Here is a 26,581-nt window from a genome sequence, read left to right on the forward strand (position 1 = left end):
ACATTCTAGACTTATGAAAAGAAACCCTAAACTTCAGAAACACCAAATTAGGCCACTATTAAAGAGAGACTAGCTCTAAAAATAACTCAGCTATCTAGGGATTTTAAATATAGAAATTCTTTTTAGTCTTGAACATGTGAAACCCTTGTCCTAGTACCTAAGCTCATTATCGCTTAAATAACTGATTCTCAAGTTGCTCTTGGGAGTGGCGACACCCTGATTGTAGTGCCTTTGAGTTAAAAGACAGAGCCTTTCACCTCCTTCACATATCGGCAGCCTGTGACAACGGAAAGGACAGTCGCTGGACTCCCACCACGGGCTGGATGCTACCCACACCAGTCGCTGCTGTTGCAGGGCCCCAGCTGGAGAGACTGCACACTTCTTTCTAATGAAAACACAATTTGAAGCGGGTATATTGTCTTACACATTTGCTTACAACGGACAGAAACTCCCTGAGACAACCGAATATATCCTGGGAGTGAAATTATCAGGGCTGTGAATTTCTGTGGGCACTACTCATTACAACAATGAATTCTGGCTTAGTGGGTGGAAATTGACAGGATCAGTAGTAGGTGGGTTGGGGAAAATGACTCAGATAATTCCCTAAACTTTTTACTGTTTACTGAACAAGTTTAATCAGAGAGTACCTTCAAGCAAGACTGAGAAATCTTCAGAACCACGAGATCTGAACCACCAGAGCCTAACTGAAAATCTATTTCCAGAGATAGTTGAGACCCAAAGCAAAACAACAGTGTAAGCAGCATTATTTTTTCTCTTTTAACACAGTGTCAAACTTTTAAGGGCTGCTGATGGGACAGGGGACCCCTTGCCACAACCCATCTCTCCTACCAGATTTGCTCCCCCTGCAGCAGCAAGTTAGTCAATACCAATTCCTTAATGCCACTACCTCCGCTCATCTTCCCACTAATCGCCGGACCCTCCATTTCATCCCACAAGCCTCAACCAGCGGTACTAATGCCTCCCATAACCTCCAGATTATTTCCTGCGTGTTGATTTTCTGGGGAATGTGTACATTTTGGTGTTGACAGTACAAGGTATACTCCACGCTCTCTCTTGAACTGAGCAGGTTTTGACAGATTTATGGGAGGACAGATGGCCATTACAGGCTGCAGGCTGACAAGAGGCAGTTCAGAGCACTGTTAACACACTTGCACAAACTCTCAGCAGTGCAGCTCTGTGCAGAATGTAATTCAGACTATAGCTTTTTTATTGCTGCCTATTTTCTTTTGTCAAAAGAGCCTGCTGCGCAGAGCAACAAATGGCTGCTATTACCCAGAATGTAATGGGTGTCAGACAAATCACGTAACACAAACAATCAAGAGTATGTAGGTCATATTTCAACAGAGCACAACCTTAGCAATATTTATGATTACCGCATTGAAATGTGCTCTATAATGAACAAGTACCTCTACATCACTCACACCCCGCTTCCGCACGGCAGATCTGCGAGAAGCGGTCCGCGCTCTGCACTCATCTTTTTAAACAGCCCTTTTATTAAAAAAAATAGAAAATAGTCAGAGACAAGTTTTCTGTTGTTTTGTTTTTCGATATGTGCCATAAAACGATTTTCTTGCAGGAGTTCTCTTTCGGGTTTCTTTGTTTAATTGAATGACTCTGGTAAATGGTGAGTCCTCTCTCCGTTCTCTGTGCTCCGCTATCCGCCCGACTTCAGCGGGATCTTTATTGTAATAGTTTATAACATGTTACAGAACCTACTGCTAAATCCGGGGCTTGCTTTGGAGTTGATTCGACACTGAGATTTTTTTCTCATGCCAATTCGGAGATTGCTTAAGGAAAAACAAGGAGAGGAGCAGTATCTCGTGTGATTAAAAACTCACCAGAAAAGGAGGCCGGGCCAAGAGAAGTGCATGGCTCGTCTTACGCGCATCATCTTGGCTCAAGAACTTGGAGGAGGTGTCAAGAGGGCATAAGAAGGGCTGATGCTCGGTATGAGCTGTCACTGCTACACCAGTTATTAGAATATTTCCTGGATCAAAGCTCCTACCGAGCCCTCCGCCCGCCCCCAGCTTCCCCAGGACTCATGGGGCTCCATGAGAGCAGCAACCGAAGTGTTAGCGATGGACATGGGGGGCCTCCCGCAGCCTGCTCGGGCTAGGAGTGCCTCCACCTCTGTTACTTCTGAAGTATTTCCTGTATCTCCCCTGATTACAGGGGAACAGACTGGCCTTGCAGAAAGGTTCCAGGACATTCCTGTGACATGGGACCAATTCCCCAACTCCTGCTCAGGAAGATGAAGATGTTATCAGCTGACCCTCGTACAGTTTCCCCCAGAGCTGGGTAGGGGACGGGGGCAGGGTGAGGGTGATCAGGACCTGGTTTTCCAAGGGTTTACCACCAAAGCCTCCCAACCGAATATGGGAAAGGAAATTGCTTTGTTATTCTTGGCTTAAAAAAAAGAATAGTACCATTTCCAGAAGAGGAAACTGAGGAACAAAGGAATTATCCTTCCGGATGCTGGGCCAAGATGAATGAAATTAAAAAGAGAAAATGGAAGATATGTTTGAAATATGGAAGACATTCCTGACAGTACGAATTGCCAAACATTGTAATGGGCAGTGAAGAGAATTTGTTGGGTCTCTCTCCCTTGGATTCTTCAGGCACAAGAATGGATTATGTGGCCTGTCAAAGTCACTTTCCGGTTCTCTGATGCTGTGATTTTCCTTTTAAAACTACCGACTGCGGCTCATATTTTGCTCTGGTCTATTTCCCCACAGATAAGTGACATACAAAAGAACTATATGCCAAAAGGGTAGAACAAATTTATGCTGTTTGTCAATATCCCATCCAGCAGAATGAACTTTTAAATGGGAAGTCTGAAAAAGAAAATATAAAACTCTACATAAAAGAAGACTAAAAAGTTACAAATGGATTGGTTAATGAGTGGGTTATTTTTAAATGCAAGTCCATTGATGTGCATTTTAAAGGATTGCCCCATTAAACTAAGGGAAAACTTTAAGTGAAAAATAAACATCAAATCACATGTCCACTGTCATCAAGACCACGGGGGGAAATATGTCAATGGGAGGAAAAATGGCTAAGATCTAGTGTGTTAGGGTCATGAGATTGCTGATGATTTTGCTCTTCTCATTTCCCTAATTAGTTATAAATTAGCTATATTGATTTTATCACTTTTATAGTAATCAAAATAAAACCAATTTATAAAAACTTATCCACATGTATAGGCATATACATATCCATGAAATTCTGGAGTCAGTCACTCTGGTCGCTAACCAAATTTCTTCCTGTCTTGTAGTTAAAACCATTGCCTTGTTCAGCTGACACTGCTTTGCCATTCCCATTTGAGAAACAAAACGTCTAGCACTCTGCAGTCTTCATATGCAATGGATTTGAATGCCTTCTGCCAAAAGAGCATTCTCTTCCCTCTCATCTTGCTTTACTAACAGCTATTTTGAAATCACATCAGTTCTTACACCTGTAAAAGAGAAGTGTTTTTTATCAGCCAAAATGAGCTAGTTTGGGACAATCACAAAGTCAGACCAGCTGGCAATACCTAATAAAGCAAACTTCTTATCTCATCCCTCCTGTCTCCCAGACTCTGCAGATGGGACAGAGGGATAATTCAGGAGGTCTTAGAATTTTGTTGACTCTATTTCCACTTAAATGTTTGAAAAATTTCGCTAAAATTTCCAAGAGTGAAGAAAAATAAGACACCAGAAAAGCCTAGGCAACTGCTTGATACAAGTCTGCTGCTGCGACCAAACAAATTAAGTTTGCAGACCAAGAATCAACAAATCGACACCTCGAATGTTGTTTCTACCCTGTCCACGCCCCCTGCTGCACCTATGGCAGACATCACTAATTGATCCTGACATTCCTACTGAGCACAGACGTGGCCTCAGAATCCTCCTCCACACAGTGCTCCTGGCAGCCAATACCAATCAATGACACTTGGCAAGGGAAAGGGAACCTATTTAACATCACAGATGTCGACTACTATCTTTAAAATTCAGGCTTCAGGAGAGAAACGTGTCTAGTCAGACAGACCTGCTTTGAACCCAGGGTTCACCACAGAGCTACCATCAGAATAAAACTATTTTCTCAACGGTGAAATGGACAGAGATTCAAAAAGATAATGTATGTGAGGCACAATTAGGGACTGCCTAACCTCTAAGATTTGTAGTAATGGTAGTTGTTGTTGAGAGAGTATCAAAGAGTTTTTCTACCTTGATTGGGTAACTCCCACATCCACACCAAAAGCAGTATACATTCAATCTCATTAGGAACTAGGGGGATTTTGCAACAAAAGGAATTCATAACTTCATATATTAAAGTACCAAAGAGGAGATAACATTAACTCAATGAAAGGGAACAGGTAAAGATAATAAAAAGATGAAAAGATGAGCAGTATATTCTGGTACTGGACCAAGCCTTTTTCATGTTTTACCTCAGTTAATCCTCATGGTGACTCAATAAAATGAAGGTATGGTAATTATCTTCATTTGATCCATAGGGATCCTGAGAATTACAGATGTTTCTGAAATTGACCAAAAGCCCTACAGATACAGGTAGATCCAATATTTGAACATTGATTAGTCCAGAATCTGGGCCAAGATTCCTTACAACTAAGCTACATTGTTTGTTTTATTTTTTTAAAAAAACAACAACAAAATAAATTACTTTTATTTGGAGCATTGCTCCTTATAAATTGTATTGGTTCAGGTTAAACCACATGAAATTGACATTTTTTGTATGTCAAAAATGGTTGAATACTGGCAATTTTATGTTTCAACCTACAATTTAGTTCTTTGAGTCAGACAGTAATTTCATTGGGGAATTATAAATAGGGCTTTAAAACATAGGAATCTGAGACCTAGAAAAGATTAAGGATATTGAGGAGTTCTAGAAATAAAGAAGATGAAGGAGGGAAAGTATTTGTGTCGTCTTGCATATTTCCTTACAAATTTCACGGCCCATGTCCAATTCCTTTGTATCTAAACATCTCTTGGATTTCCTGCCTTCCTGCTTCTGCTCCAACAATATCTTCTCCCCTGCCCGCCTACAATTCAAAATCTGGTACACACATCTTTCTCCCGTAAGGCTCCCCATGTCAGTGTACCCCGTGGGGAGCCCAATTTCCTCCAAACTCCTTTCCATGATCACTTCACTCACTCACTGTAGAATGGCGTTGTTTTAATGCTTCTTTCAGTCTTGAACTGCCGTTACATTTCTTTTCAGTCTTCTGTAATCATTATATATAACTTGAAGCCATCTTACAGGCTTCCCTTTGGTAACTCTGTTCCCCCCTTTGGTGATTCCCTGAGGTATAACTAATGTTGGTCACGTCACCAAACACTACTACGCAACAAATTTTACTCAAGATTTTTAGAGGAGATGGAGAACATGAACATCACACATTTCAAACCCACAATGCCTCTCCCAAAAAAGCAAAGCAAAACTCTCTCCAACAATCTCCTCCTCCATACACCACCCTCCAGGGGTGTTCCAAGCTCCTTCCAGCTTTCCCCAGCACCCTCCAAGTTCCTCCCCAGCCTCCCTTGTTTTCTGATCGCTCTAAATTCCTTCTCTTATGCAGTGCAGTCTGGTCCTCTCTCAGGTCTCTTCACACTCACAACCACCACGCTCAGCAAACTGAAAACCACCCCCTATGCATTTTATTTCTTAAATGTATTTTTATTGTTGAAAGTATTATAGATGTCCCCCTTCATGCTTCTTATACAAGGTGTTCTTTTCTCCCAACAGCCTATAAACCCACATCTTAAACACAAAAACATATATTTGTACCCACTGTGGGCCAAGTACTATGCTCCATGGATTAGTCTCTATGTGTGACACTTGCTATACATCCATCGACCAAGACCTATCATATTGCAGGCATAGAGCAGGCATGAAAAATATGTTGTTAAATTGATTTCTATTGTACCCAATAATCTTTTAGAGCACCAAGAAAAAGGGATTTAAACTAGAAGATGAATTCTGACTCACTGACAGAAATAAATCCACTGTATATATATACACACATATATATTTTTAAAGATTATAACTATTTTTTAAAGTATTTTCTATAAATCTCTACCTGCCTCTCAATCGTGTAGGTTACTACCTATAAAATTATAACAAAATTATTCAAAATTAGGTATCTATCGATAAGAAAAATATTTAAACTTCTGGCCAAAAAAAAAAAAAAAATCAAAGTAATTGCTTTTTTATAACATCATCATTTCACTAATAGAAGAAATACAATTTAAATGATATTTTCACACACAATAAATTAATAAAACATTTAAAAAATGCAGACACTCAATGCCAGCAAGGATGAAATAAAGCAAGTGTATCCATGGAGTGCTAATAGGACTGTCACCGGAAACACCCCTTCCGGAAAGCAATGTGGCAATATATATCATGAAGCCCCCAAGATATTTATGTCCTCGTGTTCTCTGTGAATAACTACTAGGAATTTATTTTGAGGAAATAAGATAAAAAAATTTATGAACTGCAGTGCTATTTCAAAATGGTAGCCACCTAAATGTATGACAGTAGGGAGATGAATAAGTAAATTTAGATGTACCTACTCAAGCTAAGGTTACACAGCCTCCTAAAAGCCTGATAATAAAGGGCCATGATGATACAAAACTTCCTTAATTAAATGTGAATGGAAAACTTGGGATTCAAAATTATATATATACCAAATGATCACAGATCTCTAAAATATCCATAGAAAACAATGGCATCGATATTTTTGTATCTTAGAACTATCAATAATTTTTTGATCAGTTTATATTACTGTTATATCTACAGTAAACTTCATTATTTATAATCAAAGAATAATAAAACATAACACAAAGCTTGGTTTGGGTATATACCATGGAGGTTTTTTCAATCCTCTCTAAGAAAAAGTAACTGACTAATAGAACATTCTGCACATTCCTAGTTAATAGATTACCTTCAGTTAATTTGTTACTGTAAGCCACAGTACGGAATTTTTCCAAACCAGTTAATGTCCATTATACAGGTGATTAAAATTATGTAATAAAATAAAATATTATGTAAATTAATAAAATAGTAAAAAAAAAACTTGTTTCTATAAAAAGACCCAATAAAGACGAAAAGAAAGGCTGTCGAATTAGTTGTAGATGGTGCTAATGGAAAATACTGAGGCGACATGAGCAATTATGACTATAATTTACATGAAAATCATAAAAATCTAGAATGATTCTACCCTCAGACTACCACACAAATACCTTTCCTTTTTTTCTTTCAAATAGTAAGAAACAAAAAGTGGGACCATCAACATTATTGGTAAGGTTTGTGCCAGAATGAATCCCCAATTAGCACACAAGTTCAAAATAAAGTCTTTGTCTTCTACCAAAATTTGGTATTTTCATGTATATTTATGTTTTAAGCAAAAGTAAAATGACAAAAGAGTGTATCCTTTAACTTTTTGGATAAAACCACCAAATATTCATTTTCTTTGGTCAGATATGAAGGCTTCTACTGCACATAATATATACACACAAGAGTAACTTATAATCACATATATAAATCATAATTTATTTAAGAAATATGTTATGTATATGCTTATAGGCAAATAAATAGGTGTATATATATATATGCGTGTAAAGATTAATTTGCATATATGTATACATATAAGTCTACATACATATACATACAAACCATATGTAAATACCGTGAAATAAACTACTCCAGTGTGTTAGCAAGTCATGCAATCATGCAGTAGACCTTTCTTATGGAGGTGATTCAGCACACTCACAGTGTGACACTGAACTTAGCAGCAATGGCCCTGGTGTGTGCAGGCACCACAGTTCTGGCTGAAAGCATCTTGTTTAACTGACTATTTCTTCACCTGATCAGCAACGGCCAGAACCAAGGAACTTTTTGTTCGAACAACCTAAGACTCACTTTCTTGGGGTTCAAGTACCTGCACTTAAAGCACTTGTGCTAAGACATCATTTGCAACCCACTCAGGAGTTTGCTTTGGGAATTTTGGTTTAGGAAGTCTCTCAGAGGGCAGTCCCAGTTTCTAGCGCTTCTTCCTCTTGAGAATGCGAAGTCCAGACTGGCTGAGGAGCTCAGGATCCAGCTGGCGAAGGAAACAGCTCTTTAAAATATAGATAAGAACACTTTGGTTCGGTAAATGGGCACATTTTAATTCCTCTCCTTTGCTGAAAAGGTATTAAATTGGTGACATATAGAGGAGCATGGCACTGTCAGGTACACCAAAGAGTGAGAAACACTCCAAATGAAGCATCGAGAAGTTGTGAACCTGGCTTCAAACCTTTGCTCCTTGCTCTCTAGCTCTGTGATCTTGGACCAGTTACTTCACATCTCTGAACCTTATCCTCATCTTAAAAATGAGAGAACTACACCATCCTTATGAGGTCTTATGAAATTAGCCAAAACCATTTACATGACTGGCGCATTTACTGAGTAGGAGATCAACAAATGTTCATTTCTCTTCCTACACAAATTTTGGTGTCTTTTAAAATTTGTTTTTCTTTACTGATTTTAGAGAGAGAAGAAGGGAGAGGGAGAGAGATAGAAACATCGATGAGACAGAACATTGATCAGCCGCCTCCTGCATGCCCCCCACTGGGGATCGGGCCCACAACCTGGGCATGTGTCCTGACCAGGAATCGAAATGGTGACCTCTTGGTGTGTGGGTTGATGTTCAACCACTGAGCCACACTGGCTGGGCTTCTCTTAATCTGAAATAGGGTTATTTGAGGATCCAAAGCAGCAATACACATGGGGTGTGGGGGCAGAGCAAAAGTAATACATACAGGGGGGCAAACGTAGCTTTATAGTGGTGAGTGCACGAAACAGTATGTTCTTGTATTATTTATGAATATTGTATTATTTTCCATATGACCAACTGTAAACCTACTTTTGCTTCATCCTGTATACATCAGAGACTCTGGCTCAAGTCTGACCCATAATAAATGTCTTCTCTTACAGAAAATAACCAACTAGAAATATTTATAGGTAACTTCTTACCCAATGTTGTTTATTCTCTATTCATGTCATTAATCACATAAAGAAAACACTCTATTATGTAATACATATTCAACACACACACACACACACATACACACAATTCCAAGTGAAATGAAAGCTCACCTGCAGTTCCAGAGAGTTCCACACTTAAGGTTCGTTCAATAGTCTTGTTCTCAAATGGGGAACCCTTGGGGTCACTGGAAGATATGGCACATTTATAAAAACAAACTGAAATGGAGTTGCTGTAGCCAAATGTATTAGCACCCCCTTCCCTTTCTGAAAATGGTTACATTTCTTAATACTTACTTTGGTGACTCTGGGGTCAGAGGAAGAGATAAAGTTGTTGGTTTGGCTAAAGGAAAAAAAAGGAAACTAATTATGAAATATTGAGTGTTTATTTATTTATTTTTTTTAGAATTTGTTTGCTTTTTACAACAGTCAGGTTGGAAACTGGAAACTGGAAAACAAAAGTAAGGAAATCCCTGAATATTGGGTTAAAGTCAGACAACAGCCCATTATGCTAAAAAAAGAAAAAAATTCTAAATAACATTTGCATCAGAACACTATCACTGAAAAAACATACAAAAATAAAATTTCAGAAAAGATAATGTAGCATCCCTGTTAAGGATACCAAATTTGCATCATACCATCAGACAGAAATAATGTTTTCTGTTTTAATTTGGAATACAATACACGGTTTGTTTAGATAAGAAAAGAGCAGAGCAACTACAAAACGACAGAACGCTATGAATATTCAGTTGATTTTTCTCCTAAAACATGTAATTTTATATCTAGCCCAGGAATAAATTATTTGTATGAGGCCAAAGCTCACCCAATAACCATTCCATTCACTAAAAATCAAGAGATTATGGCAAATTGTGAACATGGACCCAGATGGTTGAAAAGGGGTTCAGTTCCTCGAATCTGATAAATAATAAACAATGTTTATTTGTTGAGAGACCTATAGCTTTGTAAAGAGGGCTACTTCCTTTCATGCTTCCTAAACAACCTGTTGCAGAAGGCATTGCCCAATTATACAGGGTGAAATAAGAATCTTCTTCTTACTCCAAAATTTCAATTGCTTCTAGAAGTGCTATATTTTGAACACAAGGAGGGGAAAACATAATGAGAAATGCCCTTGGGGTAGATCTCTATATATTATGTATATATATATATATATGCTTATCTACAAAGACATATTTATATACGTATGTCGATTTTTTTCTCAGTAAAATATCTACTTTCAGAACGTCAAGAGATAGTCGTTATGTAATGAAAATCATAGAATTGAAATAAAAAAGGTCTTTAGAATAATCTTCCTTATTTTATGGGTGAAAAACCTGATAAAAATCTTTTGAGATGCTACATGATATTGACAGAGCCATAAAAATAGCTACAGCAGACTTGGCCCAGCGTATGTTTCCTTCCTCCTATTATCAAAAGGAACCACAACCAATAGATATTAAAGTAAATTAATCAACCCCAGTAATTAAGGTCCTTTGAAATGTGAAAATATTATTTATTTCCAAATTAGGCTGAAATTAGGTACTTTACTTGGATAAATAGTATTTACATATTTAATCTGTAGATTTAGATTTAGTTTTTAAACTTTGGAATGGTTTCTCATCTACCCAATGGGCGATCGGTAACGTGAACTCACGCTGTCTTCTACAAATTAGGTGCATTAATTGATTGGCTTCTTCATATATACAGATAAATGAACTGGCTTTCCATTACTTTTTTTAGTATGTCTGATATAATGAGCCTTTCGAAAAGAGCACCCTTATGAAGGAACTTGACCAACTTTCACAGTGCTCAACTACTAACCAGGCTAATGCATACAGCTTCTACAGAAACCGTCATCAGATAGGAACTAAGTGCTCACAGGATGAAAACACACTGAGAATCAGCAACTAGACTTCCAGTTCCCAGGGGTAGAGTAGGCTTTCTGAAATGCTCAAAGGAAGACCCCAAAATTCTGATAGTTGGGTTCAGGTAAGGCCAAGGACAATGGAAGGAAAGAAGTGGCCATATTTAATGGACCAAAGGCAAAGAGCAACTGAGGGCCATCAGATGGGTACAGCCCAAAACACATACATAGTCTGGTCCCTGAATATGCCCATGTTCACAAAAGCTCACTAAAGGGGCACTGATGAAAAGAATCATAAAATAAAATGGCAAAAAAATAGAAAGGGAGTTTTGTTTTGGTTCCCTCAGAGTTGAATCCACACTGTTCCAGAGGCTCTATGATCCATGACGGGGAAAATTCGTCTTTTTCATGCAGATCACAGTTTTTTTATGAATGAATACATTAGCAAATGAATGAATAAGTGAACAAATGGAACACCAACATGTGCCAAAGGCCAGACTTTTATCCTAAGGAACTTAAACAACCTGACCTCGCCATGTTACAAAGAACACTCGGGAAGTTATTGTCTCCAATCGTTCAGATGTTTTACTTGCAAATTTTGAGTAATAATTTAAATAATTCCTGAAGCTGAGCATTTATTTCCTGTTAGTTATTAACAGCTAGCCATGTTTGTTTTGTGTTAGGCCTTTATTAACTACAAGAATATATATAGTCCAAAGGCTTTGTCCTTGGATAAGCTTTTTATGGCTCATCACAGACATATACCTTAACAATAACAACAACAACAAACACCCACACACAGCATATCTCTTCTAAGGAATATTCCCTCCATAGGCCAAATTAATTCCTCCCAGCCATGGTTTGCAACAGTTTAGAGTAACATTTAGTGATAAGAAAATTTTTAAATGTTTTAGAAGAATCTCAAAATCCAAAAGCACCAATGAAATTCCCCAAACCAAAAGAAACTTTAAAATGCGCTGCTGGGTTGGGTTCACTGACTACAAGGCTTCATGTAGCTCGGGACTCCAGAAAATGAACGCATGACGAGCAGGAGGTGGAGAGGAACCTGGTGAATTCTTCAGGTCACTCACTAGAGTGAGCCCAGCGGGCCGTCCACCCGAGGCCTTCTGCGGCCACCCATCTCCCAGCATGGCTGGTTCTGCTCTGGGAAAAACCCTTCCAGCGAGTGTGAGGGGCTGATTGGGGCTAAGCGAGCTAAGAGAATTTGGTTCATGTCGAAAAAATATGTCCCTGAACTGACAGAAATGGATGGATAGTGATTTTGAGACAGCCCCCAGGAAAAACCTAATGGGGAGCCAATTTAAAATATTAAAGGAAGGTTCCTGAAAATTCTGGGCTTATGGAGAGGTGGGGATGAGAGAGGAAACGTCAAAACGCTGGGAGGGAAGATGCTTTTGGAAGGCCGCAGCAGCAGCACACCTGTGCGAAGTAATCAGGTTCAAAACAGGGTGAGGGGCTAAGGCCCTGCAGCCGGACGGGGAGTAGGGAAAACAAAAGGACAAGAGGTGGGTGTTTTCAGATGCTCCATTAGAATATGCCTACTTCCCCTACAGGGGTAGAGGTCAAGCTTACGTGGAAACTGGAATGTTTTTAAGCAACGGCAACTTTCAACAACTTCTTTTTGGGCTTATAAGACTAGCCTCTTTTTTTTTTTAATCTTCACCCGAGAATATTTTTTCCATTGATCTTTAGATAGAGTGGTAGGAAAGAAGGGAGAAAGTGAGAGAGAGAAACATCGATGAGAGAGACACGTTGATTGGTTGCCTCCCACACGACCCCGAGAGGGGCAGAGGATGGAACCTGCAACTCAGGTACGTGCCCTTGACCAGGAATCAAACCCGTAACTCTTTGGTCCACAGGCTGACCATCCAACCACTGAGCCCAACTGGCCAGGGCAAGACTAGATTATTTTGAAAGAAGAAGCCAAAAAAAGAAAAGAAAATTATATCTCTGCCAAGAGAGGTTTTCCCCAAATCATCTAGATCTGACTCAGAAGTGTCAGCCTTCTCATAATGTATGGGGATAATAAAAAAACCAACCTAGATGTTTAGTTTAATCTGGGTAATATATATTTTTTAAGATAGAAAACACATATTTTAAATTTTAGGAATTTCCAAATCCTTATATACAAAATAAAATATGTGAGCCTAACATGTACTTTTATAAAAAAAAGAAAAAGGAAAAAATGCACTTAATCGCAAGAGGCCCCATAATTGTTATTTACAATTTCTTACAGTATACACACAGCAAATCAACAATGCCATATTTTTTCTATTATTGAGAGGGACAAACATAAAGGCTCTGCAATGAATTGCCTAGCCCAGCTTGCTCAGAACTTATCTCAGCATTTCAGAGTTCACCTAAGCCTCACTGAGGTTGCAATGCTGCCCACTTGGTCACCCCAAACCGGGCTAACATTTCGGGGGCTGTCTGATGAATGAGAATTAGGCTGTATATCAGATAAATAAGATATGTTCAACCTGTGTACAGGAAGAATTTTTTTTCCCCATCTATAATAAAGTGCTGAATTCTCTTTCCAGAGAGACACCATGAGAATGGGAGCCCCACGTTTGGTGTATGCTGGCTTTGCCTTCAGCACCCTCACCCACGGAATGTGGTTTGGTCCCCAACCTACCTTGTAAATGTTGCGACTGCGATTGTGTGTGGGACTTCTTTTTGGAGGTGCATTTGTCTCTGCTGCTGTTCCTGGTCTCTGTGGGTTTGCTGTGAGGAGGGTCATCGTTTGTGGTCAGATACTTGAGAAGCTCCGAGCAGGGACGTCTTTGTGGCTTTTGCTGTTGACAAATGCTCTTCGCTTTATTGCTCCATGAATTCTCGGTCTTAAAAACAAGGCATAAAGAAAGCTAAAATTAGTGAACTGAACCTTAGCAGAATGGATATAGGTTTTCTGAAGAGATGAGATTTTCAATGAAGTGTTCAGTCTAAGTGTACTAGATCTATGAGCTGTGAATAATTGTTTGCAGAACAAGGCAAGAAAATTACATTTAAAATTCCTAAATGACATTTATGCAGCTTTTTATTTCATTTCTCCTACATTTCAATGTTCTTACTCAGCAACATGTAACTAACAAGACCCTACAGCGCCTTTGCTGTGAATAAAAAAAAAGAAAAAAAAAAAAAAAGCTGGTTTAAACCTTAATTTGCCACTGATTGCTAGAGCCCAGTGTTCACAATTCTCTTAAGTACCCCTTAACGCTACGTTTTCACTCACAATGAATGGCAAGACAAACATTGTTTAATACAGCCTGCTAACCGAATTATATCATCGCCAGCATTCCATCCAATTAATGGCAGAGACAGATCTTTCTCGGTGATTCTGGAGCAATCTTTCTCAGGTTGGACAGCTGGCAAAACAGCAATCCTGAATCTTAAAGTCACTTGTAGTTAATGCCAGCCTATCAGCAAATTCAATTGTAGCCCACACTGCTGCATGGATTAATAAAGTGGGCAAAGAGTAACAGACGGCGGAACTTCCATTCCAATTGTCCAAAGACAAAGCGTAAATGAACTCTTCCTAGTTTAAAGTAGCTCAGGAGCTGCTTTTGGAAACCTGTTTCCTAATCAGTTTCACCATTACGAAGCAGCTGCACGAACCCAGCTGAATGAACACCTATAAATAAGCCTCTGATTTGTTTTACAGCTTCGAGGAGAAACCCTTCGGTCCTTTCCCTCCTGTATGAAAAAGTTTACTTTTGTACCTTAACGACTGCAGGGTTTGTTCTCATCCTGTGACTATGGTTTGCATGGTTCTGGGTACTGAGACCACTGCATTCATTATAACTTAGCTGAGTGTTGGCTGGTGCCAGCAGGAGCTTCTTAAGCTAGAAACATATCAGAGAAGGGGAAAAGCAAGAAAGGGATGAATCTTCTAAGCATTCGAATAGGTTATTAAAATTTTAAACTTAAAATGATTAAGTAGTTATAATTATAAAAAGCAATTCTATCACTCTTTAATCATATCACACCTTAGCACAAAAGCACTAACAAAAATGTATTTTTTAAAAATAAGAAAATGTTGGCATTACACTACCAACTGTGAAAGTATTTCTTTTCCCTACACTTGAGGTTTAGTACACAAAATAAGGCTAAGGATCTTTCTAAAAGGATTTCCAAATCACTCCTAGGTGAGACACTGCCTTGCTAAATGAGGACTTGGGGCCTGGGGAGGGAATATGTGGACATTTTACCATCAATAACTGAATCAAGGGCAATAAATGAAAGATTCTGTGATGTGTTGAATCATTGCGCACAATAAGGTAGATTATGCTACTGGTTAAATGAATATTTGGAATGAAAGAGTGGCTATCTTTGAAGAAGATTTGTAAATAGATGTGAGTTCTGGCTCAGACAGAGCATTTACTGTCTCCTGACCTCAGTCTCTTTGTTTGACTTGAGGGCCTTCCAGGACCTTCCTGCTTGGGCATGGAGCAAGATTCGAGGTCGACAACACCTCCCAGTTGAACCAATGGTGTGGATGAAAATCATTGATATCAATGTAAAGAAACTAGAGTCCTAGACAGCAAAGCCCTCAATACTGACAAATAATTGGGGAATAAATAACAACTACTTATGAAGAGATTAACCAGAAATCACAGAAGGCAAAGGAATACATATAGGGTCTCCATATGTTTACATGGAGTCCTTTTAACATTTAAAAATTTAGAAATGGGCAAGAAACAACCTCTAAATGACACATTGAAGCACATTATTAAAGTTCGAAGGATGACATTTCATAATTTGCATATTGTGCTCTTATATCAGATTTATGGCAAATGACAAATGGCTACCACAGACGAGAAGGTAGAACTGTGTCTTAGAACTAATAAAATTTTGGTCAAGCACTGCACTGAAAAGAAGTCACTCTTCATTGCCTATCATAAATTTTGGTAACTTTGGTTGCAAATGTGCTATTATTTTTCAATCTTCATAAGAATTATGGATCCAAAGCCTTAAAATATTATATACCCCTTGATATATCTTCTATTTCTAGAATTGTATGCATAAAAATAGAACCATAAATATGTCAATTATTATACAATTTATGATAGTGAAAAATAGGGAAAAAAGACTAAATATCCAACCATAGGGATTGCTTAATAAATTAGGACATTTTGAATAATAAAATACTATACAACCATTAAAAATAATGCACACATTTAAAATTCACAAACATGTTGATGCTGTATCTTAATGAAAGAGGAGATGTCAATCATTTTGCATATTAGAAGTTATTAGAAATTACAGGTGAATTTTTAGTCTGTTCTTTTTGGTTATCCACATTTTCAAAATTTCTACCATCAACATAACTAATACTGAGAAATAAACACAAAAAAATAGACACAAAAGGCAGTTTAAAATGCAGTAAGGTCACATGAAGACGGCATTATCACTCTTTTTAAACACAGAGTCACAGAATTTGCATCTCCGAGCATGTTTGGGGATTGTCCTTGCATCAGTCTAAATTAAATATCCAGACCTTATTGTTACTACATCATACCCATGCAGCGGGTAGCCAGAGGCAACTCCAATTCCTGTTAAACAGTAGGAAGGGTTCTTACTAGAGACGGCTCTTCTGCCTCCTGAGGCGGAGGGGTGCCGTCAGGCATGGAGGAAGGACTAGCCTCGTTCTCAGCGGTCACATCTCCATCTGTCAGTGCATCAAATGAGGGCAGTCCGTCTTCATCCACAGGGAGGCTGTCCAGGGTCTCTGTGAGGGCTGCCAGCAAGTTTGCCTCGTTCTCTTCATCTATCTTCTGCAAAAACAGAAAAACAGAAGCAGACGGCAGTGAGTTGACATTGGGAGATGGGTAACACTATTCATCAGCATAGACTGGACATGTTTAGCCACATGAGTAAACAATACATGGAATTTTGAATGTCCATGCCAGAGCACAAAGATCATGTCGTCCCTAAACTCCAAAATCACTTTTGGTATGAAACACACAATTAATTAATACCTCTAATGTACCAATTTCTGATTGTCGAGCTGTCCAGTTTAGCAATTTATTATGTCAGTGCTTATATAATTCTGTGTGTGTGTGTGTGTGTGTGTGTGTGTGGTTCTCAACCTTCTTAATGTCACGACCCTTTAACACAGTTTCTCATGCTTGGTGACCCCCAACCATAAAATTATTTTTGTTGCTACTTCATAACTGTAATTTTGCTACTGTTATCAATCGCCATCGGAAATATGTGTTTTCCTATGGTCTTAGGCAACCCCTGTGAAAGGGTCATTCGACCCCCCTCAATGGGGCACAACCCACAGGTTGAGAACTGCTGTGTGTGTGTGTGTGTGTGTGTGTGTATTTCTGTCTTGTTCACATTCATTTTCCACATATTTATGTCTTGTTTCCCAAAATAAATAAAAAGGTAATCTGGAGAGTCTCAGGACTTGATGGCATCATTTATGGCATCTTTATGTATAGTGTTTCAATATCCTATACATCATACCTACCTAAATGTATAGAACACTCTGAACATCAACAGGAACTAAAACTATACCAAGAGAAACTGTACACTTTTATGATTTCAATTACTTTCATGAACACTCCACAATCACTTATTTTTTCCCCCTAACAATTTTCCTAACTTCAGTCATGAATCTATAACTGCCTACTAGACATTTCTACATGAAAATAGCTCCCTCGTCTCCAAAATTCAAACTTAGGACCTATTGTGACAAAACTACTATTTCTCTAGACTTCTCATGTTTGGGTAACAATTCTTTAGGCCTCAACTCTGGAACTACCTTGAGTAACATTTATCTGTCCAGTCACTAAGTACAGTCTTACTTTGTAACATCCCTTAAATGCATTCATTGCTTGTGGCCAATGGCACGATTCTAATGCAAACTTACTTCTAGTGGGGCTCCACCAAAAACACTCTAACTCATTTATTTTCCCATACTCATTCCCACCAACACACCCTTGGAAAGCTAATGTTCACTTATTCCTTCCACAAATATTTTTGAATACCTACTCTATGTCCAGACCAGGTGAGGTGCTGAAGGTATAAGGAGAAACAGGACACATTCCGCCCTTCCAATACCACTCCAGTGGAAGGGAAGAACCTCTACACAGTATACTATAAAAAAATAATATTTATTTCAGTACTTTCAAGACCTGCCAAACTGAAACCTATGCACTTTGTTTATAGTGCAATGTGCTATATTAATGCACCTAAGCAACCAATGCTGGGCATACAGTATAGGTGATTACTTGCTAAATAATTCACTGATCTGCATTTAATGCATAGAATATGTGTTTCTCTATACCACTTTCTTTTCCTTCTTTTAGCACTTCACATAATTTGTCCAATGTGACCTGTTTGATAGGTCTTTTTTTTTGAGTTCTGTATGCGATGATATTAACAATAGCTAAATTATCTCATACAGGCTCTATTATAAAATGCACCTAAGCTGCTGACATCCAACGAAGCCAGCGGGGCTCACACTCCTTTTCTCTCTAGCAGTGGATTCTAGTTAATTGACCTGACAAAATTACAAGAATCACAGAATAAGACAGCTAATCAGAAAATCAAATTGTATCACTGGAGAAATTAGGCAGGCCTTTATCATGTATACCTTCCATTTTCACACAAAAATTGTTTTCCTTCATTACTGATCAGCCTCCATCCAGACTTCTCTCTCTTTTGGATTCAAGAGGCCAAGAAGTAGCTATTTGCTACTCAGAGCAGACGCTACTGGGCAGTTTTCACATTTGCATAATGCCTCTCCCTCATGCCTCTCCTGATGCCCTGGACTGGCTGGACGTTGTGAGCAAAGTGACCATGGCACGGGTTTTAAGACAAATGCACAAGAAAAAGTCTAACCAGAAGGGATAAAATATTAGCTTCCAAATGGCACCCCTTCCTTCCATAAACTGACTGATTCCTTAAAATCCAAATTGCTCAATTCAATAATAAAACCTTACTGAACACCCCTCTTTCCCCTCGGTTCTGGACGATGTAACTGGAATAGTGAAGATACTGGAAAATACTCCCTGCTTTTCTAGCCAGGATCATAATTTGGTATCTAAGATTCCAATTTTTTTAAAATTTAGATTTCCCCACATACCAAAAAACCAAACCAAGTTATTAAACAGTTTGGAATAAAAATGATAATAAAATGAAATATATTATTATTTTAAATATCCCCAAATCATGAAATTTCCATTAATATAAATATCTCCATAGTATCTAAAAAAGACAATGTTAAAATGTCTCAAGCATGCAGCCACTGTGGAAAACACTATGGTGTTATCTCAAAAAGTTAAAAATTGAATTGCCATTTGACCCAGTGATCCCACTTCTAGGAATATACCCTAAGAAGCCTGAAACACCAATCAGAAAGAATATATGCACCCCTATGTTCATAGCAGCACTATTTACAATAGCTAAAATCTGGAAACAACCCAAGTGTCCATCAGCATATGAGTGGATAAAAAAAGCTGTGGTACATATACACAATGGAATACTATGCAGCTGTAAGAAAGAAAGATCTCTTATCCTTTGAGATGGCATGGAAGGACCTGGAGAGTATTATGCTAAGTGAACCGAGCCGAATATCATATGATCACAATTATTTGTGGAATATAATGAACTAAACAAACTGATGAACAAAATGGACCCAGAGACATAGAGGTAGGGTACAGACTGACAAGCCTCAGAGGAGAGAGGGTTGGGTGGGGGGAGAGATAAACCACAGAACTTACATGCATGTATGCATGACCAATGGACATAGACAACAAAGCTGGGGATGGGGTGGGGAGGGATGGGGAGGAGGGTGTCAATGGGGAAAAAGGAGAAACATCTGTAACAAAAGAAAATAATAAAAAAAATAAAATATCTCAAGCACACACACAAACTCACATACACTTTCAGTTAATAGGACATTTTTTTCCAGGTATCCCAACTTTTGTAAGAGTTAATTTCAAGCTTAAAAATAGTTCAAGAAAAAATAGTTAAGAATATTTACTAATAAGTGAGTAATTTTGTTTACCCCAATTTAAATTTCATGTTTGGCTTTCCTGCAATATTACAAGCCTCTATTTGCTTTCAATCACATAATACAATAGCGCCTTAGTTTTATCCCTGGTGTAAACAAACTACAATAATTCCAATCAAGCCAAAATGACAAAGAACACTTAAATTAGTTTTTTCCCCCCGATTTCATTAATAAGCTTGGGTGAATGTACACCAAATACAATGGCAGAAATATTGGAGGTTGATAATGTTATAATTAATTTACAAGATATGATTAAACCACCAACCATTTTAATTCTCCTCTCTACTGGAACCACAATGAGAGGGCAAGTGTTATGGGAATGGAAAATTGGAATTGTGTGTGTGTGTGTGTGTGTGTGTGTGTGTGTGTGTGTGTGTTGGGGTATGTAGGTAGAGTAGACTGGTATTCAACTGGTATGGACTAGTAGGGTTATAATCATTGTTTACAGTCAGTGTCCTTTAAAAATAATTTAAATCTTTTAATTATCGTCCCTGCATGTGGATGACTGAGAGAGTACTCCAAGACCAATTATTTTAGGAAGGTCGTACTTGAATCAAGAAAGAAAAAGATGTTAGTATTTCAAATTCTCTGTTTTCTTTAACAATAAAAAAGACTTGGAAAAAAAGTTTGATATTTCTCAATGACACTTTTGTGTTAAAGTTCAACAGATATTCCTACATGTAAACTTGAATGGACACTGCCCCTAACCGTAGTAATTTCTATTAGTTTATCATGAGTTTCAACAATCAAACACCCCTGAGAAGGCAACAGATACGACAAAAAGAACTCTGCTCAACAATTAATGTCATGTTCCATTATTCCTTTGATTCCAGTTGACAGAGCAAATACATCAAAGTTGCTGCAGATGAAGCCCACTGGCCTGGCAACACACGTGTGTTCACAGGTGACAGGTCATGGGGACACGTTCGTCAGTAAAACGACATTGCAAGATAACCTTTCAAAGACTCGGCTCTGATAGTGCTGCCTAGATACTGAAAAGGACTGTTCTAACAAAAACACGCGTATTACCTTCAAATAAGTTTTGATAAAGAAAGGAAAGCCGCCAAGTGAGAAGGAGCAAGCAGATCGCCAGGGCGGCGGTGTGCGGGCCACACAGCTCAGCCTTGCCGCTGACCGCCGCTGGGGGCAGCAGAGGCACAAAGGGCGCAGGGGCATCTCCACCACTGGGCTCTGCGCCTTCAAGCAGCATTTCCCAGGCGGGTCCGACCCTGCGCGCTCTCTGCAGGGCTAGTGGCTGCTGTTCTTCCAACCTAAATAAAGGGCGTGTGACAGTAACACTGCATGCTCCAAGGGCTCTCCAAGAATACAGTCAGCCCATCAACAAAGACTCGCTCAAGGTATAAAGAATGTCTAGCGACAGACGATACACATACATGAATATGAACAACCCAAATGTAGAATGTGCAGCCACTCCAAAGCAATGTCATATCCTTAATAAATGACAGTTCGGAACAGACAACAAAATCAGAAAGTCCATGACAGCTCTTTCGGACGGCAGGGTCCCCGTGTGACCTGTACAAAGTGTGTTATCATTCGAAAGGCACAGATGAAGGAAAGTAAACTCTGCCCTGTCAGGGGCCCAGAGTCACCTCCACATTGAAATTCTGGATCCAGTATATACTATCTGGGCCCTTCCTTTGTGAGCAATTGGCAGAAGGACCTTCCAATCGGTTATACGCCCTGGGGCAGGCAGTGCATTCCACTCCTCCACCCGCCCAGGCCCAGAGAGAGCGAGCAAATTCACCACATTAAGGAGGAGCTGAGGGACTCAATGCTAACCGACCCCGACCCCTGAGGGAGAACCCGGGAGTGAAAGCGGCATGTGGTAGCCCCAAGATTTCTAAATGCAGGCTGTTCTGAAAGGACCGTGCCTGGCTCACGGTAGTAATTTTTTCCACCTCTTGTAGAATTGCAATTAGACTCTGCGTCCCTAGATTCTCACACTCGCTTGATCTCTGTTTGATAAAAATAGTTTAATAGCCATTTAATCACAGCTTCATTATCTTAGCTCTCTTAATGCGAATTAGGCCAGGAGAAGTCTTGCTTCCTCGTTATTCAAATCATCAATAAGAGGGAAACAGTGGGGTCTTCTTATCACTCATTAATCAGTTTCAGTATCTTACATACTGTTTACTCAGAGATCAGTCTGTGTGAGAGGTCACTTAACCTCTCTCCAAGCCTCTTTTTTTTTTTTTTTTGGTTTTCTATATAAACTTTCAGGTTATTATCTGCCTAATTCCTATTACAGAATTCTTCTGCACTCATAATTAATAGGGAGATAAAAAGAGTGGATGAAGGCCTGAGAATTCTTGAAGAAGGTGCTCAGTAAACATTTCCAGTACACATGCCCATCACCTTGATTATCCACATCTGAATTTCATCCTTCGCGCACGATCTGCAGCTAATGTTTAGCACTGGGCCAGCTTCCTCCCAAATACCCAACATGCCTTGGGCTTCCTCCTTGCCCCATCCGGCTGATTTGGAAGTAGCTAATGAAGACAGAATTAACTCCTACTTTAAGTGAGGCCTAATTAGGAAGGGAAATCTGCTACAGTAACATCTGGTAATGTATTCTGAAGCCAAATATAAATGACATTTTTGGATTATCCACCATTTTGGATTATTTGTTCCACTAGGCCCCGCTAGGAGTTGAAATAGATAAAGGAGAAAGCAACTTTTAAGATAGATTCAGGGGTTCAAATGAGGACTACACATGATCGTAGGAGTTCCTTTCTGAATGTCCATATGTAAAGTTCTGTGTCTCAGTTTCACGCACAAAAATCCAAAAAGATTTTGCGTGTATAAATTTTGGTTTTGATGTATAACATGTGATTAAGATTTGCAAGAAGCTGAATTCGCAATAAAGAAAAAAATTTTTCTTGAAATAAAATGTAAAAGTAACAATTTAAACTAGACCACTGAAATAGAATTTGAGGCTTTTCGCTTTCTTTTAAAGTCATTTTAACAGGACAAAGCACATGTCCACTCAGTGGGCTGGGCCTTTACTGAAAAGGTGGTAAATATTTTGAACACCCACTTTCCCACAACTCTCACTCTTTTCCCTTCTTTCTTCTCTTTCTCTCCTCGAATGTTCTGTGGTTTCTCTTGCTTCTCTTACACCCAGGCAAGGGCACCCACAGTTTCTCTGCCCACCTTCTCACACCCCAGCAAAAAATGGACAGAATTCCTGCGTGATGCTTCTTACACGTCGCTAACCTGCACTCCATTCAATAGAACGTCCCTAAAATAAGACATGAGCTTTTTGTTCCGCATATGGAATAAAAGGTTTTGAAAAGAGGATGGGCAACTGAAGGTAGGAAAAAAATGACTTAAGAAATCTCAAACATATACGGGCAACAGAAACGTAATCAAGATAATGAAGACCATCTCCTATTTACATCATACATGTCTTACAAAAACACATTTGTATCTATTTATTTCTTACAAATGCCTCCAGCGTTAGCTTATTCCCCTATTTTATTCCCAGGAGAGATAAGATAAGCATGTTATGTGACAAGTATTTGCCCTGGGGGATACCAAAGTTGTTGGAATGTAAGGTTTTATTGACTTCCTGGCTAGTAGAAAGAATTGAATTTCACTATCTGAGTAACTCCCCATGAACATATAGGCTACTTAAAATATCATATATGTAAATGTGTCTATACATAACATCCCATGTCCCCTCAACACACATAAGTTTGTATATCAAATGTACATATTTAAAATCTATGCAAATATATTTCAATCTCTTAAGTGTAGTCCCACATTTTCAATTGTAGTTGATTATATGAGTATAGATTAAGCACAAGGATTCTTCCTTCCAGTTATCTACTGTAAGGAAACCAATGATGATACACTGAAGATAATTCCCACAAAAATAAAATGAGAATCAAGTGGAAATAAATATAAGCAAAACTGAATTGTCTACACAGATCTATTTAGACTTATGGAAGTCTATGTAATTCCTATTCATATTTATGTTCCTATTTAAATAGGTAGAAATGTATGTTCACATTTGTACTTACACTCCATTCTAATTTATTGACATACATTGCACACTCATGAGTTAATAAGCATGTACTGGACATGTGAAGTCCATTATTCTGAAGAGGTTACATGAGCTAAAAGTGTGAACCTGGAGGTTCAAGGGAAAGCCCTAAGAAACTAGGGTTGATGCACTCAAAAGGAGCTATTTCAGAAGGAAAAAAGGGAGGGGTGTCATGTCTATTTCTCAAAACACTTCCTCACGTTTAAACTAAGAGAGAAACCAGGTTCTCTAACAAAACACCAGATCAGACGTCAGGAGAATGGCTCCTAGTGCCTTGTGCACCAATAGCGAGTTGCATGGCCTCAAATGAAACAACTCTACTCTGGCTGCACTGTGCAGACCACAATGATAACCCGCAGGTGCCTAACTGGCTTCTCAGATTCACCCTTGCCGTTTTCCACCCCACCCCAACAGTCCATTCTCAACCCAGAAGACTAAGTGATCCCGATAAAACTAAAGTCATAGCTTGGACTTCTTTGGACCAAAGTCTCCATGGCTTCCCCTATTTCCAAGAGTAAAAGCCAAAATCCTAACAGTGACCTACTAGACTAGGATAACCATATAATCTATCATCCAAGCCAGAACACTTTTGAGGGTGTGTGTGAGGGAGGAGGGTACTACAGAGAATCCACTACTATAGATAATCCACCACTCAGGGGTTAATCCAGACTATCACAGACTAACTAAAATGTATGGTTGGTTATCCTATACTAAGATCCACATCATCTCACCCTGTCAACACCCCCATTTATCCATCTGAATCCTTTCCAATCACTCTGACCTCTTCATGAGTCCACAAAAATGTCAGGCATTCTTCTGACAAAAATGTCAGGCATTCTCCTGCCTCAAGGTCTTTGCACCTGCTGTTTCCCCTGCTAGAAGGCTCCTCTGCCAGATGGCCACATGGCTTCCCCCTTTATCCCCTCGTTCACTCAAATGTCACGTTCTCCGTGAGACCTTCCCAACTATTGCAGGCACATTCTATCTACCTTCCTGGTTATTTTTCGCTTTGACACTTATTTCTGTTACTCAATATAGATTTGTTTGTGATCTACCTAAAATAGAAGGTCTGTAGTGCCCGAGTGATCACTATTAAGATACTTGGAATATAGTACATGCTTAATAAAAGTACGGAAGGATAATCACTACAAGTCTAATCAGTCCTAAGAATCCAACTTTCCGCTTCCCCTTTGTTGGTGCCATTGCTGTTTGCCCAGTACAGCCCACCTCTTTCCACCTCCAGCAGATGTAGCGGATTAATCATGTTTATCTTAGGCTATGATTTAAAATGAGCTTGCATTCATTTCTCATACACCAGCTGATAGGTCAGGCAAGCAGCCAATATATTCTTAGTGGGAAAGAAGTAAATATGAACAGTGACAACTACAGAGGAGCTAATTCTGAAATTAGTCCCAAAGCACCGAATCTGCAAGAGTCAATAAAATGTCCATCTTTTACAAAGGAAGGGGTTGGGATGAATCTCGTCAATGCAAAGAATTACTCACACCAACTCTGGTGTTTGGGAGGACACGAGAATGCATCATCAAGCAATTAATTTGCAAATATCTCAAAAGAGCCAAGACGATTTACGAGGAGAAAATCATGCCAGACTAACTTACTATCTCGGTCCATGCATCAGGCTCCCTAATCAAGAGAAAACAATTGATGTAATTTATCTGGACTAGAGAGAGTTTCTTCATTCGATACTGAATAACACACTCATTTACAAGCTGGGAATCTATAATAGTCAGAGGTTTCTTCAAACTGTATTCCATGGAACCCTGCATATCTGCTCAGTTATTGTAAGAACTGATTATAAATATTGTAGAATATATTTTCTATTTATGGTATTGAACCCACACACCAACACAGCAAGTTTGTTTTTAGAAAGCAACGTGCACACCCAAATGTGTTATCTTACGAACGCATTAGAAACCACATTGCATCAACCTGCCAAGATGAATCATTTTGTGTTGGTCTCAGGAACAAAAAATATATATATTATCTTGAGAAGTACGGATAAGCAGTTAAAACCTGGAGCTATTTACAAATAGTCATTTGTATGAAGCAGAATTTTCTCAATTCTCTTCCATTGAAACAAAGTCTAAAACAATCAGTTGCTAAGATTGATACAAGATATGATTATCATTTTAAACCTCAACTTCACTTTTTTTCTGTTAATTTTAAAGTGTCATAACTATTACAACAGATAAATGTTATTTTAATTAAAAGAAATAGTCAATAGCAGCTGACCTTTCCTGAGTGCTTCCTATGTGCTGCTGAGTTCATTTCCTTCCATGTACTATTTCATTTAAACCATCCATTAACCCTATTATTAGCTCCAAATTCATGGGGCTAATGAGAGACAGGCAGAGTTGAACACTAAACCATATCTATCTCATAAAACCTTGTTCTTCGTCCCTTTATATGTTGGAATTTTATGGAAGAAATTATTACAGCAAAAATGGGCATAAGCACAGGCGAGTCTAATCTATATCCTTATCAGTTAACTATCAACAGAAAAACTAAGGTAGGGAAATACAATTCTTTCCCATGAAGC

General features: G+C 38.8%; 1 protein-coding gene across 1 annotated transcript in view; it reads right to left on the reverse strand.

Annotated features, from left to right (window-relative positions):
• The window catches only part of PPARGC1A (PPARG coactivator 1 alpha), a 96,920-nt gene that overhangs the window by 21,155 nt on the left and 49,184 nt on the right, over positions 1–26,581 (reverse strand). Inside the window, exons 3-7 of the mRNA XM_036281235.1 lie at positions 16,507–16,701; positions 14,647–14,769; positions 13,563–13,767; positions 9,343–9,388; positions 9,160–9,233 (exon numbers count right to left, since the gene is read on the reverse strand). Coding sequence (XP_036137128.1) covers positions 9,160–9,233; positions 9,343–9,388; positions 13,563–13,767; positions 14,647–14,769; positions 16,507–16,701 — 643 coding nt within the window. The remainder of the gene's footprint in view (positions 1–9,159; positions 9,234–9,342; positions 9,389–13,562; positions 13,768–14,646; positions 14,770–16,506; positions 16,702–26,581) is intronic.

Source organism: Molossus molossus, unplaced genomic scaffold (assembly GCF_014108415.1).
Source record: "Molossus molossus isolate mMolMol1 unplaced genomic scaffold, mMolMol1.p scaffold_m16_p_1, whole genome shotgun sequence".
NCBI lineage: Eukaryota > Metazoa > Chordata > Mammalia > Chiroptera > Molossidae > Molossus > Molossus molossus.